General features: G+C 40.5%; 2 protein-coding genes across 6 annotated transcripts; one reads left to right on the top strand and one right to left on the bottom strand.

Moving 5' to 3' along the window:
• On the bottom strand, window positions 1-4,320 carry LOC9268531 (uncharacterized). Of its 3 annotated transcripts, none has more exons than XM_026020989.2 (8): window positions 4,164-4,320; window positions 3,205-3,538; window positions 3,047-3,108; window positions 2,093-2,273; window positions 1,820-1,939; window positions 947-1,077; window positions 503-721; window positions 1-417 (listed from the first exon to the last, which is right to left on the bottom strand). In XM_026020989.2, the coding sequence occupies exons 1-5, from the start codon at window positions 4,202-4,204 to the stop codon at window positions 1,886-1,888; spliced, it is 672 nt and encodes a 223-aa protein (XP_025876774.1). In that variant the 5' UTR covers window positions 4,205-4,320; the 3' UTR covers window positions 1-417; window positions 503-721; window positions 947-1,077; window positions 1,820-1,885. The 3 variants fall into 3 exon arrangements, with proteins under 3 accessions (XP_025876774.1, XP_025876775.1, XP_025876772.1); XM_026020990.2 differs by having other exon boundaries at window positions 1,820-2,024; window positions 2,260-2,273; XM_026020987.2 differs by having other exon boundaries at window positions 3,047-3,538.
• Window positions 4,321-5,897: 1,577 nt separating this feature from the next.
• Window positions 5,898-13,273, top strand: LOC4348995 (katanin p80 WD40 repeat-containing subunit B1 homolog KTN80.4). 3 transcript variants are annotated; one of them, XR_010737025.1, is made up of 18 exons: window positions 5,898-6,186; window positions 8,101-8,231; window positions 8,385-8,502; window positions 8,631-8,857; window positions 9,005-9,107; window positions 9,317-9,387; window positions 10,030-10,053; window positions 10,187-10,261; window positions 10,352-10,495; window positions 10,566-10,689; window positions 10,806-11,744; window positions 11,821-11,882; window positions 11,982-12,107; window positions 12,200-12,263; window positions 12,344-12,459; window positions 12,529-12,645; window positions 12,754-12,822; window positions 12,930-13,273. XR_010737025.1 is itself a non-coding variant. In XM_015758090.3 (18 exons), exons 1-18 carry the CDS (start codon window positions 6,159-6,161, stop codon window positions 13,006-13,008), a joined length of 2,628 nt encoding a protein of 875 aa, XP_015613576.1. In that variant the 5' UTR covers window positions 5,898-6,158; the 3' UTR covers window positions 13,009-13,273. The 3 variants fall into 3 exon arrangements, 2 of the variants coding, with proteins under 2 accessions (XP_015613576.1, XP_066160862.1); XM_015758090.3 differs by having other exon boundaries at window positions 12,189-12,263; XM_066304765.1 differs by having other exon boundaries at window positions 8,101-8,271; window positions 12,189-12,263.
• Window positions 13,274-13,407: the final 134 nt, after the last annotated feature.

Raw genomic sequence — 13,407 nt, 5'->3', positions numbered from 1 at the left:
TTTTGTTCCATAAATGCAATTATATTTTCTATAGAACTATATTGATCAATATAAACAGTTACGATCTAGTCCTACACACCGATCTAACGATCAATATTTTTCTCTCTTGATCAATGTGGTAACTTTCATGTATATATCTATACCCCTGTACATTCTCTTTCTTTTTCCCGTTACTCTTTCTTTTCTGCTTTCCTTTATGTACCTCCCTCTCTGTCTCTCTTCTCTCTAACCTTAAACTTGTAACCTATAAACCTCATTTCTATCAATGAAATGACTATAAGGTAGAGCCTTCTTGCGTCAAAAAAATGTGGTAACTTTAAGCCTCCGGAGCAAACAATGTGTGCCTCTTTTTCTTGATCCCATAACATGATCGATTGCATATATATTCTTCCCTGGCTTTTAGTCTCATTTCTCATCCTAAATAAAATACAGAAAAACTCACTTAGTGATCATCAAGTAAGAAAAATCCCATCAGGCTGCAACGTTGAGATGTCATTCATACCTTCATCATGGCCTACGCCTAATCTCCTTCGGCTTGTAACTCATTCAACATAGTATCTAGGAATTTATCGAATGTATCCCTTCTTAGCCACATGTTAGTCTCCTCCTCCTCTTCTTCCTCTTCCTCTTCCTCTTCTTCCTCTTCCTCCTCTTCCTCCGATTCCACATCATCCACTTCAAACAACCCCAACTCCTCCTCCGATTCATCCTCCGATTCCTCCTATACAATTGAGGAAAGCAGCTCATGCAATTAGCAACAAAGCAGCAAAAAGTGTTACTACCTCCGTTTTTAGATATATGGCATTGTTAGCTTTGATACATGATGTTCGACCGATCATCTTATATTCTGAATAAGATGATTGCTCAAACATTATGTCCAAGTCAGCGGCATCATATATTATTTTAAAATGGAGTAAATGCTAGTCCTGAAAGTGAATGTCCGTACATCCTCGGAGCTGCTTGTCAGTACCAAACGATATCGCTCTACATCCAAGTGACCACCAGCGTATGCATTAGTATTTTGGGGGTGCTTCATAGGAGGAGTCCCCTTGTTTCTGCAACCATAACAGTGACCCCCTTTACAGAGAAAAAAATGCATTTGTCAAGTAACTGCCAAATCACCAACCATGCACAAGCAGATGTACATCCGAGTAATTGAAGGAAACGAAAAACGACATATGCAACCAATATAGAGGCCTGTACATGAAACAGTTTAAGATATTGTACAAGCATGTATGACATGAACTACTGTAACGTAACATAATGGGAAAGCAAAACTGCCAAATTAGTGTAATAGGAATTGCGGATGATGTTCTATATTCAGCAGAAAAAGTTTTGAAAATATATCTAACAGAAGAGTTGGCGCTTCAGCAGCCATGCAAGAACAGATGTTAACACATAGTCACAAAGTTCTCAGGTTGATGAGGTCGAGGAATTTGTACGCTACTTGCTAGAGGTTTTTACACTACCGCAAGGGTCATGAATGACACTGTACTCGAACATAACGGCAAATAAACTGACTTCAGTTTAATAAATAATTGGAAATCATATCCTACATTCAGCAGCAAATATACAAATGCTATCGTAAAAATATACATTCAATGGGTCTAATGAATTGAGTTCCAACAGTGTGTAATGCAATATATAGAGCATAGGTGCTAAGCAAAAGGCAGAATGCAACATATGAATTCAGTATAGTCTACAGAGTAGATAAACAAATATTCCTCAATCCAGATTTATGTTTGAGGTAAACTGTAAGTGTACCAATAACCACTACAATGTGAATTTAGAAGATAGTTTAAGAGAAAAGTATGAATACCATTAACTTCAGTGTCAATCTTGCAGAAACAGCTGACCTTCCAGGCCATTCTTCTTTGCACATGTGTCACTTCAGCAAAGAATAGTTTGCCACTGCTATCGTCAGCTCCCTTTTGTTTTGCTGTGAAATTGAAATGACAATACCACATACAATTCTCACAAAATAATTGCCTACTCACAAGATCTTCAAGTTCATATGCATGATTCTACAACAATAACATTACCAAAAATTGCATCAGAGAGAGAGAGAGAGAGAGAGGGGGGGGGAGTATACCCCAAAAAGTTTGTTGTCATCATTATACTGGTCCAATATAGCTTGAACCAAGTATTGCTTTTCATCATAGGTAGTCTTGCTACTCGGAGAACTGGGATCTCTCTTTGGTGGACCATAAAGATAGTGTTTACAATCATGTATCATCCTATCCACACGAGAAAATTCACCTGATTGTGTGCACCTAATTCAGATCAGAGCACGCCACACTATTAGTACTTCAGTGGAGAATTCAAAGTGGGGAATATAGAAGTGACACTAAGTTGTCTAAATGGTTATAGGTCCAATGTAGGGTTAGGAAGAGTTTGTGTAGAAAGTTACTGAGCAAGGATGAAACTCCCAGGTACCTATGTTATCACTGATTGAGTAATAAAAAAGTGTCCTTGAAATTATAACAAGATAAGAGAATTGAACATGTACAATCTCCATGCCTATAAGTTATCAATCAGGCTAATTGATACGGTTATCGCAATTATTTGATACAGCAGACAACAGAACTGTGTGTGTTTGTAATCAACTTACATTACAATTCAGATTAAAACATACCTTAAACAAAGCATAGTATAGTATATATTTACTTTGTGGACTTACTGTCATGCCTATGGGTTACGATTAGTACTCCCTGGCAAAAATAATAACAGAGGATAGTTTCGCTAACTTCATCATTGTCATAATAGGACCACATATTATAGATGCAACCTGGTTTTTTTTTTTATCAACTCTTAGGCTTTCTATTACTCCAAAGTTAAGTATATTTGCTGCGTTCTTAACTAATTTGATGAAACAAAATTAAGACTGTAAAGCAATACCTTTATATGAAGAGTAATACATGAGCACCATGAGTAGAAACAATGCATGCAAACTACCTAGTCAAGTTAAAGTACACTGACCAAACACCGTTGCTTACTGTGGAGAATTAAATGAATGAGCTACAACAAATTCAAGAAGAAACTTTACCTTGCTCCATGCTGCAGTTCATCAAGAAAGCACTTGATAGCATCGTCAGCTTCATCTACTCTCTGAAACGGTCCACCCACATCAGGGTAAGTCCAGCAAGAGCCCCTGGGGTCTATTCTAATGTAGAACAGCTGGTAGCAATTTACAAAACTGCGGACCAAAATGCTAGACCCAACAGATGAGGAAGCTGATTGCAGATAGCCATCAGTGGTGGTGTTATCTGGCGCCGTTCGTGGATTATCATCGAAAATTTCGTCCAAGAGCGAAAGGGCCACATCTTGCAGAGATGTGGACAGTGTAGCATCTGCCACAGGCTTGTCAATTCTGGATGGGCAAGTGCTAGATGAGCCATCATCAATGATGTTATGACTGGCAGTAATCAAATCTTGTGATGATGTGGTGTCAAAAGACTCCCCCAAGGATGAAACATCTGGCTCTTGTAAGGGTACTAGAGGTGCAGACTGAGCAGCACCTGCCACAAGCTTGTCAGATCTGAATGGAGAAAAGCACAGTGAGTACATAGTATATCCTACAAAAAATTCACATCCAAGAACAATCGATCACTGAGCAATGCCTAAGTAAGGCCGAGTTTAGTTCTAAATTTTTTATTCAAACTTCCAACTTTTCCATCACATCAAAACTTTCCTACACACACAAACTTCTAACTTTTCCGTCACATCGTTCCAATTTCAACCAAACTTCCAATTTTGGCGTTAACTAAACACACCCTAAGCTGAGTAAGAAATCTGTAATGAACTGGTAGCACAAATTCGATAGAAATCCATACTGATCCCCCAGTTTTATTTATTTTATGTCCCTTATCTCCTGCTGCTGCTAATACTAGAAAACAAGCCTTTATAGCAAGTACCAATCCCCATCACCTCCAACGAATGAATACCCAAATATTGCCGAGCTACCAATCCCAATTCCCTCCCAAGGAATGAATTACCAATACCGAGCGTTTATCAGACCAATTCGTAACCTACTTTTTTACAAAATGGGATAATCCCGGCCTCTACATCCAATCGCAACCTAATACTAGATCGACCAATTTGTAAGGCCTAATTGGATCGGTCGCAAACAGAAAAAAAAAAAAGAAAAGCGAGAGGATTCATACGATGATGAAGGCGAAGGCGAAGGCGGAGGCGGAGGGACCATCGCCGGCTTGGTTAGGGTTTGGCGAGGGTTCGCACTCGGGACCGATGATTATGTTGGGGGATTTTTGGTTCGTGCGCGGGACGGAGACGGATTTACCGGTTTTGCGTGCGGCGGCTGGGTTGAAGACGGAGAGGAGCGTTCTTTTATTTTATTTTATTTGCTTTTCTTTTCTCTTTGTGAGGACTTTCGAATTTTTTTTCATTTTTAATTTTTAATTTTTTAATATTTACAGAAATATTATACCATCCAAAATATTTACACAAATGGCCCCTTCCACCCAAGTGGAGAGCGATAAAGGTGTGCGCATTTTGCATTGAGGTCATTTTGCAAGAGGGTAAATACAATTTTCGCCTTACCAAAAATATATTTTTCTAGTTTTTTTTTTTCAAATTATCCGGCCCTCAACTCACCCTGCCGCCCTAAATATTTTCACCGTACAATATTTCTATAAATATTAAAAAATAAAAATTTAAAGATGAAAAAAATTCAGGACTTTCCGAATCGTTTGTGGGCCGAGACCAGAGAAACAGAGCAGGCTATAAGTCTATTTGCCCTCCCCCATCTCTTGCTCTGATTGAATCACCTCACTCAAGTACTCGTACTCAACCAAAAATCGGGGTTATAAGTCGTAACACCTCCCCCATGTTTAAGAACCGGTGCAAATCGAACCCTTTCAGTGGTTTGGGAAGCAGTTTTTTTTGTTGACGTGAGGTGGGATTCACATGTCAGTGACTCTTCTATCTATTCTCTCTCAAGGTAGAAGGAGGGTTCCTGAGGCGAAGGGAGGCGATGAGAATCATTGACAACACTATAATTTTTAGTTGAAATAACTATAGAGTAAAATTCACAAAACTACACATATGTTGATCAAATTGTCACAAAACTACAGATTTAATGCGTTGTATCATAAAACTACAGATTTAACATCAAATTTATAAAAAAACTATAAATTTAAGGTCAAATATTACACAACTACATATTTAATATTAAAGTTATTACAAAACTATATATTTTAGAGTTCAAACCCTAACACTACCATTATGTTAGAGTTACAAACATTATAGTTTTGTGATTAAATTGGTACTATACCTGTAGTTTTGACATATATTTGCTACTTAACCTATAGTTTTGTGACTTTTCATATCTTAAATATTCCAATTTTGTGACAATTTTGACACTGAATATGTAGTTTTATGATACAACACTTTAAATTTATAGTTTTATGATATTTTATTCAAAATATTTGTAGTATTGTGAAATGTACTCATATCTATACCATGTTAAAGAAAGGTCCGAGGGTCCGAGGGTCTAGCTTCGAGTCTCATCCCTTAATAAATTTCAATACAAGAGTCATACCCAATGTTTTGTTTAATATCTATATCGTTTAAATTTCACCATAAATAACCTAGTTGAATTTCTTTACATGGGAGCAATCAAAGGTGATCTTGTATGTATAGATGGCCAAATGAGCCGTCTGGTCCAGGCACGACTAGATACAGGCCTAAGATCAATCTGGCCGGCACGGGCTCACTTACACGCTGGGCCGTTGGTGCCAAAACCCCATGTCATGGACCAGATCATCGGCCCCAGACCATTTGGCCATCTATACTTATCTGGGAGCGGCTGCTTTTTCACGAGAAAAAGAAAAATGAAAAACTGCTGAAATACAAGGTGAAAACTGAAAGAAAAGAGAAGAGGATGGATGGAAGGCGAGCAAAGCAAAGAAGCTGTTAGTGGGCTTCCTTCTTCGTCCTCCTACATTCCCTCTTCTTCCCTTTCCCCCTCCATTAGTACTAAGTACTAACTCTAGTTTCTCTCTCTAGTTAGTTAGTTTGGTAGAAAATTAGGTAGGCTTTTAGCATCAGGTTGGTAGAAATTCGAATCCCTCTGCGTGGACACGTAGCGGGGAGAGGAAAAAAATCGAAGCTTTTCATGACTGCAGCCATCGCCGCAGATGGCCACCAAGCGCGCGTACAAGCTCCGTATCCTCGATTCTTCTTGCCGCTTGAATCCTCGGTTTGGGAGTTTTAGATTAAATTTGAGTTCTTTTTTTGGGTCGAGTTGTTCTTGCCCTGCCTGCTTATCGTTGTATGTAATCTAGGTTTCTGATCGAGTTGGGGGGAGTCCGCGTGTGGTGATCGGTTTCGATCTGCGCTCATGTTATTTTCTTTGTGCTGTTCTTGGTTTGATGATTGGGTTTATCGCGGTACGCTGCTGGGATTGATTTGGTACGAATTCCAATGAGATGAGACGATTTGAGACCATGTGAACTCTACTGTTCAGCTCTAGCAGATCTTCCTTTTGTATGCGTGTGCAAGTATTATGTAGTTCTCTGCTTAAAGCCAGACTAAATTTTGCTGTTTTTTTTTTTTGCCGGAATGACCGAAGGAGGTCATTCAATGTAATTAAGACGGAAGAAAAGATTACAAGAAAAGTTTTACATCGACAGTTGGCTGTCGAGAAAGGATGTGCACCAGAGCACACGCCCCGAACCATGTGCCAACCGCCTAAACACACGCTACAGAGAGGGAAGTCCGTTACCCAATCCGAATCCACCATCTGAACATCGGCGGCACATGGCTTCCGCCACACCCGAACTGACGCCCCTCCGTCGGCCGACTTCATCGAACCACCATCCCTGAGAGCTGACCCAGGACCCCTCCGTTCAACCACCCACCGGCCTCCTCGCCAGATCTGGCCGAAGGAGAACCTGGGACTAGGTGGCATTGCTTCAGCAGCCTGAGCTTCCCCCACTGACAAGCTGCCGCCTCAATCCAGCTTAGAAACTCCCCACAAAGAAGGGGAGGAGCTCTAGGAAGGGCGAGGGTGCCGATCGACAACGAGGAAAACGACCAACCGCCGCCAACTCCCTTTGCATTGCCATCTGGGCCTGCACCAATGCCAGAAACGCTGCCGCTCCGGCTCCGGTGCCACCCGCCGGCGCCCCCTTTGTCCGGCCTCCTTGCCCCACCTAGCCGTGCCGCGCCGCTACTGGCCGCTAAGGGCACCGCGGCAGCCCAGCTGCCCGACCGTCGAGGCCTAGCCACGCCATAGGGCCCGGCGGCAGCGAAGGCAGAGGCGGGGGCGGGGGAGGCGGCAGGGTGTTGACCAGCTTCCGCCGCCGCTCCCAACCGCCGCCGCCGCCGCCGCACGGTTCGGCCGCACGCCGCCGCCATGCACCTCGACGGCATCCGCATCCGCGTCCAGGCCGGCACCGCCGCCACGCAACCGGAGCCGCCACCGCCGCCGAGCTGCCACCGTCGCCGAGCCGCGACAGCGCCGCCGAGGCGCCACCGCCGCCCCTAGCCGCCTCGCGCCGAGATTCAGGCGAGGATGGCCGGATCCGGACTTGGGGACTCCGGATCCGCCGCCTCCCCGCACCGCCCCAACATCGACGTCGCCAACTCCGACCGCGGTGGGGGTCTTCGTTTGTTTTAGTTCGAGAGAATAAAGACTATTATTAGTGAAGTTTTATTTCAAAAATAAATATTAGTTAGAGCATTGAGTTGTCATCTTACAAAAATTGACTCCTGTATTATCTTCTGCTTGGATAGTTTCTGCTGCAAATAGGATCACACTAGGGTCAGATGCTGACACTTACCATGAGAAAAAATTGGATGGATGAATTAATCAATACAAAATCTTCAAATATTTATTATGTGTAGCTCTTTTCTTTAAGAATTTAGATGGTGAGATATCATGGATAATACATTCACTGAAATGAACATGGTTTAACCCGAAAAGCATTGTTATGTCAGTAAATTGCGTTACCTTGTTGAAATGTATATTTTGAAATACCCTTCCAAAAAAGTGATTTTCTGAAGCAACACTGAAAATTGCCCAAATGCCAAATGGTAATCTACAACAGCCAACCATGTTTCCTTGACAATGGCCAGAGGAGTTTGTTGCGCATGCTTCCGATGTCAACTGTGTCAAGTTTGGGAGGAAGACATCAAGAATCCTCATCACTGGTGGGGAGGACCAAAAGGTCAATCTTTGGGCCATAGGGAAACCCAGTTCCATCTTGGTAATATTCCACTGGCCTCTGAAAGGTCAATCGTTCATGTGTAATACTTCTTTTTTTTCTTCCTTGTCTTTGTTACTCAGTTTTATGGGGTCTTTATTAGTCAGTTTGAAAGTTACATCTCTTCTTACAAGTTAATGTCACTATGAATTGCAGAGCCTGTCAGGCCTTACGAGTCCAGTTGAGTCAGTGAGCTTTGACTCATCTGAAGCTATGATAGGTGCTGGAGCATCAAGTGGGACAATAAAGATATGGGATGTAGATGAAGCAAAAGGTACGAACTAATATGGATAACAATTTGCTGCATTATTCATTTAAAGAAACACTTCGCTGCATTTAAACCGAAGTATAAACTGTAGTTGTATCACACAACTATAACTTTGTTAATTTTTTTTTGCTCAGTCGTTCGTACTTTTACTGGACATAGATCGAGTTGTGCGTCCCTTGATTTCCATCCTTTTGGAGAATTCTTCGCTTCTGGGTCTTCAGACACTAACATGAAAATATGGGATATGCGGAAAAAGGGATGCATTCACACATATAAAGGTCACACACGGCGGATTGATGTGCTTAGATTCACTCCTGATGGCCGGTGGATTGTCTCTGGTGGATCTGATAACTCTGTAAAGGTACAATTCTGAATATGTCTATTAATACAAGGCAAACACAATCACAGCACTGGAAAAGAAATAACATGCTATGCTGATTATTCGAACCATTAAGCTGTCATATGTATCTCTCGGGTCACTGAAATTGTTTTCTGATCATCTTGCTAGATCTGGGATTTGACAGCTGGAAAGCTCTTGCATGACTTTAGGAATCATGAAGGCCCAATTAACTGCTTAGATTTTCACCCCCATGAGTTCTTATTGGCTACAGGTTAGATAGATGATCCTTTATTATAACACTTGTAGTAGATGCATTCACTGTAGTGTACTAGCTGGCAGTTTGATGACATGTTTTCCTCCAAAATTATGCTATTATGAATATTATTATTTCTGGCATGGATCATTGTTGACTGATGCTTATTTGTGTCATCTAGACTTGACAGCCTATACATTGCTTTCTTGTTTCAAAAATATTTGCAGGTTCAGCTGATAAGACAGTTAAGTTTTGGGACCTTGAAACTTTTGAGTTGATTGGTTCTTCTGGACCTGAGGTATTGAATATATTAATTGTTGTATATCTTAAAGCAATTCAAGTTAATGTTCAGAGTTTGAGCCAATTTAGATCTATAAATACCATCGCTATGTAGCGCTCTGTCATACTATCTCCTATATATGAGGGTCTCATGTAAGTGTTAGATACATGTCATCATGTTCTTGGCTTCAAAGAGATTCAATTAAAACCAAGTTCCAGTAATCTATTTAAGTTTATGGTAATTCTGCCTAAACCTGGTCCTTTAAAAGGGGATAAAAGAACACAGCAAGTCAACATTAAGCAGTACTTCTGTGCATATTTGGAGTCACTAAATGGTAAGATATCAATCTGACCAGTGATTCAGGCATCCAGCATGTCAAACCAAATGATATAATCATACCTGAAATTCTCTCTCTGCAAATAGCTTTCAAGAGCTTATATAATTTAATATTCATTTATGCAAAACGATATGTCAGTTCAAGTTTTTACCCACGTTCCTTAATTTGTACCTTTGGACCCTAATGTTTTGTCAGTTAGATAATACATACCCATCCTTAAAGAAAAGATTGATTGTACCTTGAGCTATACCATGAGTTATTTCAATCTCCGCTCCTTATCTTCTTGTTTCGTGGATGTAACTAATATATTCTGTTTCTTGCAGAATAGCCGGGAATACTTTGTGCCAGTACGTTGATCCTTAATCCATTCTATCTATATTTTTCTACTCAAATGGATGGCAGTGCTTTCTGTCTACAAAGTTCTCGATGTAAATGAAATAATCAATACTTATCTTATCTGCATGTACTCTTAATTTTCAGGCTAGTGTAGTTCGGTCTATGACATTCAACAAAGATGGTAAATCACTTTTTTGCGGATTACATGAAAGTTTGAAGGTAACTGCTCTGTTGGACTGTCGATATCCTCTGAAGCTTTGGAAAATGACCTCACAACAGATTTTATTTATTTATTTTTTTTACCTGTAGGTTCTTTCCTGGGAACCCATCATATGCCATGATGTGGTTGATGTTGGCTGGTCCACATTAGGGGATCTAATTGTTCATGAGGGAAAACTTCTTGGTTGCTCATATAACCAAAGTTGTGCTGGAATATGGGTCGTGGACTTGATGGTATGGTTCTACACTATTTACTTTGTTACCAATTGGGCAGTTCTGATATGTTACTTATCCCAAATTTCAGAAAATTGAACCGTATGCTGTTAGCATTGCTGAAGCACATTTGAATGAAAGCGTAAATAGGTCAATACAGGCTGATAATAGCATATCATCAGTGTTGGGAAGGTTATCAGTTTCCAGAAGCCCAGGTAAACAATTATCATTTGGCGTATAACATCAATATAATTTTTCTTCATCCATTATCCTTGAGTTATGATTCTTCACCCTAAAACTATGTATATTTTGCTATTTCTCGAAACCGCAGCCAAGGAAGCATCTTCCGATACTTTGCTTAAACTCTCAATGTCTGCTTCAAAAGAAGTTCCTGTTCCAGCTTCTTCTGCAGTGACAAAGAAACTACCAAAAGAACCTATAACAAGCAATATTCGGCTCACAAGATCTGATTCTCTACCAGTTGTTTCTCCTAGGGTTAGATTGAACCCAAAGTTCTCTGATGACCAGAAGAGGCAGACAGATTATGCTGTGCCTATAACAACTCCAAGAATTCGCTCCAAAGTGGATCTCTCTATAGGTGCTAGAGCATTCCATCGTAACTCAGTACCATCGGTTGCTCCCACAAATAGATCCAGGTCCAAAATATCTGCATATAGTAGTGAAGGATCGTCGTTCATCCCTGTTGTTGTCCCTAGGCATATCCCTAAAGTGGATTCTGGTCCCAATCTCAGTAAAGTTCTCACTACTGATTTAACAATTGTCGAGCCTCAAGACATAGAACGAGGTGGTCTGGCTGTGGATTGTGGAGAAGATGATAAATTGGTGTGTGTGATTGATTCAAGGAGCTCAAATATGGGTGTACAAAATGGCCGTAGAAGAAAAGCCGGTGATATTATTACACATAAAGAAACCCCAGAGACTGCTTTGACAGTTAATATGGATCGTGACTTCAGAAGAAAGGCTCCTGAAACTGAAAGTATGCAACAGGACATATTTCATTCAGAGCCCATTAGTTCAAAATGTAAATATATTAAAGAAACTTCAGGTGCTGGAGACATTAACTTGTCTGGGTCAGCCATTACTGAAAGTGTCAAGTCTAATGAAGGTGGTGACTGGTATAATGCATCTTCTTTTGTAAAACCAAATTTGACTGTTGGAAGGAATCCAGAGACTTCATACATCAACAGAAGAACAATGTTTGGATTGAGACATTCAACGGATTCAAGTGAAAAACACGCTGTTGAACATGGTAAGTGTTCAAACCGATATGTTATTATTTCTCTTTGTTTCCCTTCAACTTACCTTGCTCTTTGTTGGGAGGACAGGGCCTTCCAATTTGTCTGCAAGTTATGAGAGAAATCAGTATGCACCAACACTACATAACTTGGTATGCATACTCCAAATTTCCAGATTATGTCATTCACGATGTATTTATTCTTATGTTGGTACCAAATCCATGTTATGCCCTACCTTATTGTTTCTGCAGAGGAGGCGCTCTTCGGTTGCTAGAGAACAGAGTGCATCAGCTGGTGATGAAGATGATATTGCTGATCTGATGGAAAACCATCAAGAATTCATTCATGCAGTGAAGTCTCGGCTAACAAAACTAGAGGTTATAACGAGTATGGTCATCTATAGCATCTGCTATTTTGAGATACCTCGAGTAACGGTAATCTCAATGTGTTATGTGTAGGTGGTTTACAGGTGTTGGCACAATAACGATGTAAAGGGATCTATTGATGCTACACGCAGGATTCAGGATCTTGATGTGTGTACTTCTTAATTACCATCCTGTTCTGTTGAAGTTCCATCCATTATAATGTCTGATGAGTTCTACCACTTTTACAGGTTACCGCCGATATAATTAGTGTTCTGATGGAGAATGATAATTCTATCACACTAGATATTTGTACTTGTGTCTTACCTCTTGCCTCCAGTGTTCTTGAAAAAAGCAGCTATGACAGGTACTTTTCCTTGAATATATTCTTGTAGCATTTCTCTTAGTAAGTATGCATTGACATCTCCTATTGCAGGCACCTGAAAGTTGCCTTGGAGATGATCCTTAAGCTTGTGAAAAGCTTTGGTTCTACAATATCTTCAGCTGTGTCATCTACTCCACCAGTTGGTGTAGACATTGAGGCAGAACAGAGGTAACCTTTCTTGCCTCTCATTTTCATTGCATCTAAATACATTGCTGAGGCTTCATGTACATTACAATGGTTCAATTCACACATGTGAATTTGTTGCTACTTTGCTAGGCTCAATCGGTGCAATTTGTGCTTTCTAGAGCTGATAAAAGTTCACAGCGTTCTCTTTGCCCTGACACGGTAAATTCTTGGTTTAGCTTCAAAAAGGCATTGCTTTGAGATTCTGAAAGTCTCATTGGCGATTCAAAGAACTAAAAATCGATTCATTTGTGCATCCTGTTCTATAGGCGGCAAGGCGAGGTTGGAAGATCTGCACAGGAGCTAAGCCTCTTTCTTCAGGATATCTTTCAGCTGACAAGCAGATAGATGATATGATAGCCATACGGCGATATTTCGCCCAAATACTCATCTTTTTTCCTTGGAACAGATAGACAGCTATAGAGAAAGATATAGATAGGAAACATACAGGTCATCCTTGGCAAATGTACAGCAAATTCTTGTACCATCCGGTTTGCAATCAAATACTAGTCAACAAAAATTCAAAAATCTCTGCAAGTTCAGAGTTATATAATTACAGGGCAACAGTACTGCAACAAAGCAGGTACCAAATATAGTTTTTCTTTTCCCATCAGTCGTCAGATATTGCTCCTTACCACCTTGCGAGCACTATTTAGTTGATTGTAAGTGTAATGAGCTATTAGAGAGAGAGAGAGAGAGAGAGAGAGAAGTCCACTGCTGCTATAGCATCTCCAGGAAATGGGAAAT

The sequence above is a fragment of the Oryza sativa genome, chromosome 10 (assembly GCF_034140825.1).
Source record: "Oryza sativa Japonica Group chromosome 10, ASM3414082v1".
NCBI classification, from domain to species: Eukaryota; Viridiplantae; Streptophyta; class Magnoliopsida; order Poales; family Poaceae; genus Oryza; species Oryza sativa.
The sequence above is the reverse complement of the archived record's forward strand: the minus strand, read 5'-3'. Positions and strand labels throughout refer to the sequence as shown.

What these genes read in the sequence shown, in the direction of transcription:
- LOC4348995 (XM_015758090.3), top strand. Translation starts at nt 6,159, where the DNA reads ATGGCCACCAAGCGCGCGTACAAGCTCC. An exon ending in GAAAAAAGCAGCTATGACAG is followed by an intron (nt 12,460 to 12,528) that starts GTACTTTTCCTT and finishes CTCCTATTGCAG; the next exon opens with GCACCTGAAAGTTGCCTTGG. An exon ending in GACATTGAGGCAGAACAGAG is followed by an intron (nt 12,646 to 12,753) that starts GTAACCTTTCTT and finishes CTACTTTGCTAG; the next exon opens with GCTCAATCGGTGCAATTTGT.
- LOC9268531 (XM_026020987.2), bottom strand. Translation starts at nt 4,204, where the DNA reads ATGGTCCCTCCGCCTCCGCCTTCGCCTTCGCCTTCATCATC. An exon ending in TCGCCTTCGCCTTCATCATC is followed by an intron (nt 3,539 to 4,163) that starts GTATGAATCCTC and finishes TTCTCCATTCAG; the next exon opens with ATCTGACAAGCTTGTGGCAG. An exon ending in GAACTGCAGCATGGAGCAAG is followed by an intron (nt 2,274 to 3,046) that starts GTAAAGTTTCTT and finishes GATCTGAATTAG; the next exon opens with GTGCACACAATCAGGTGAAT.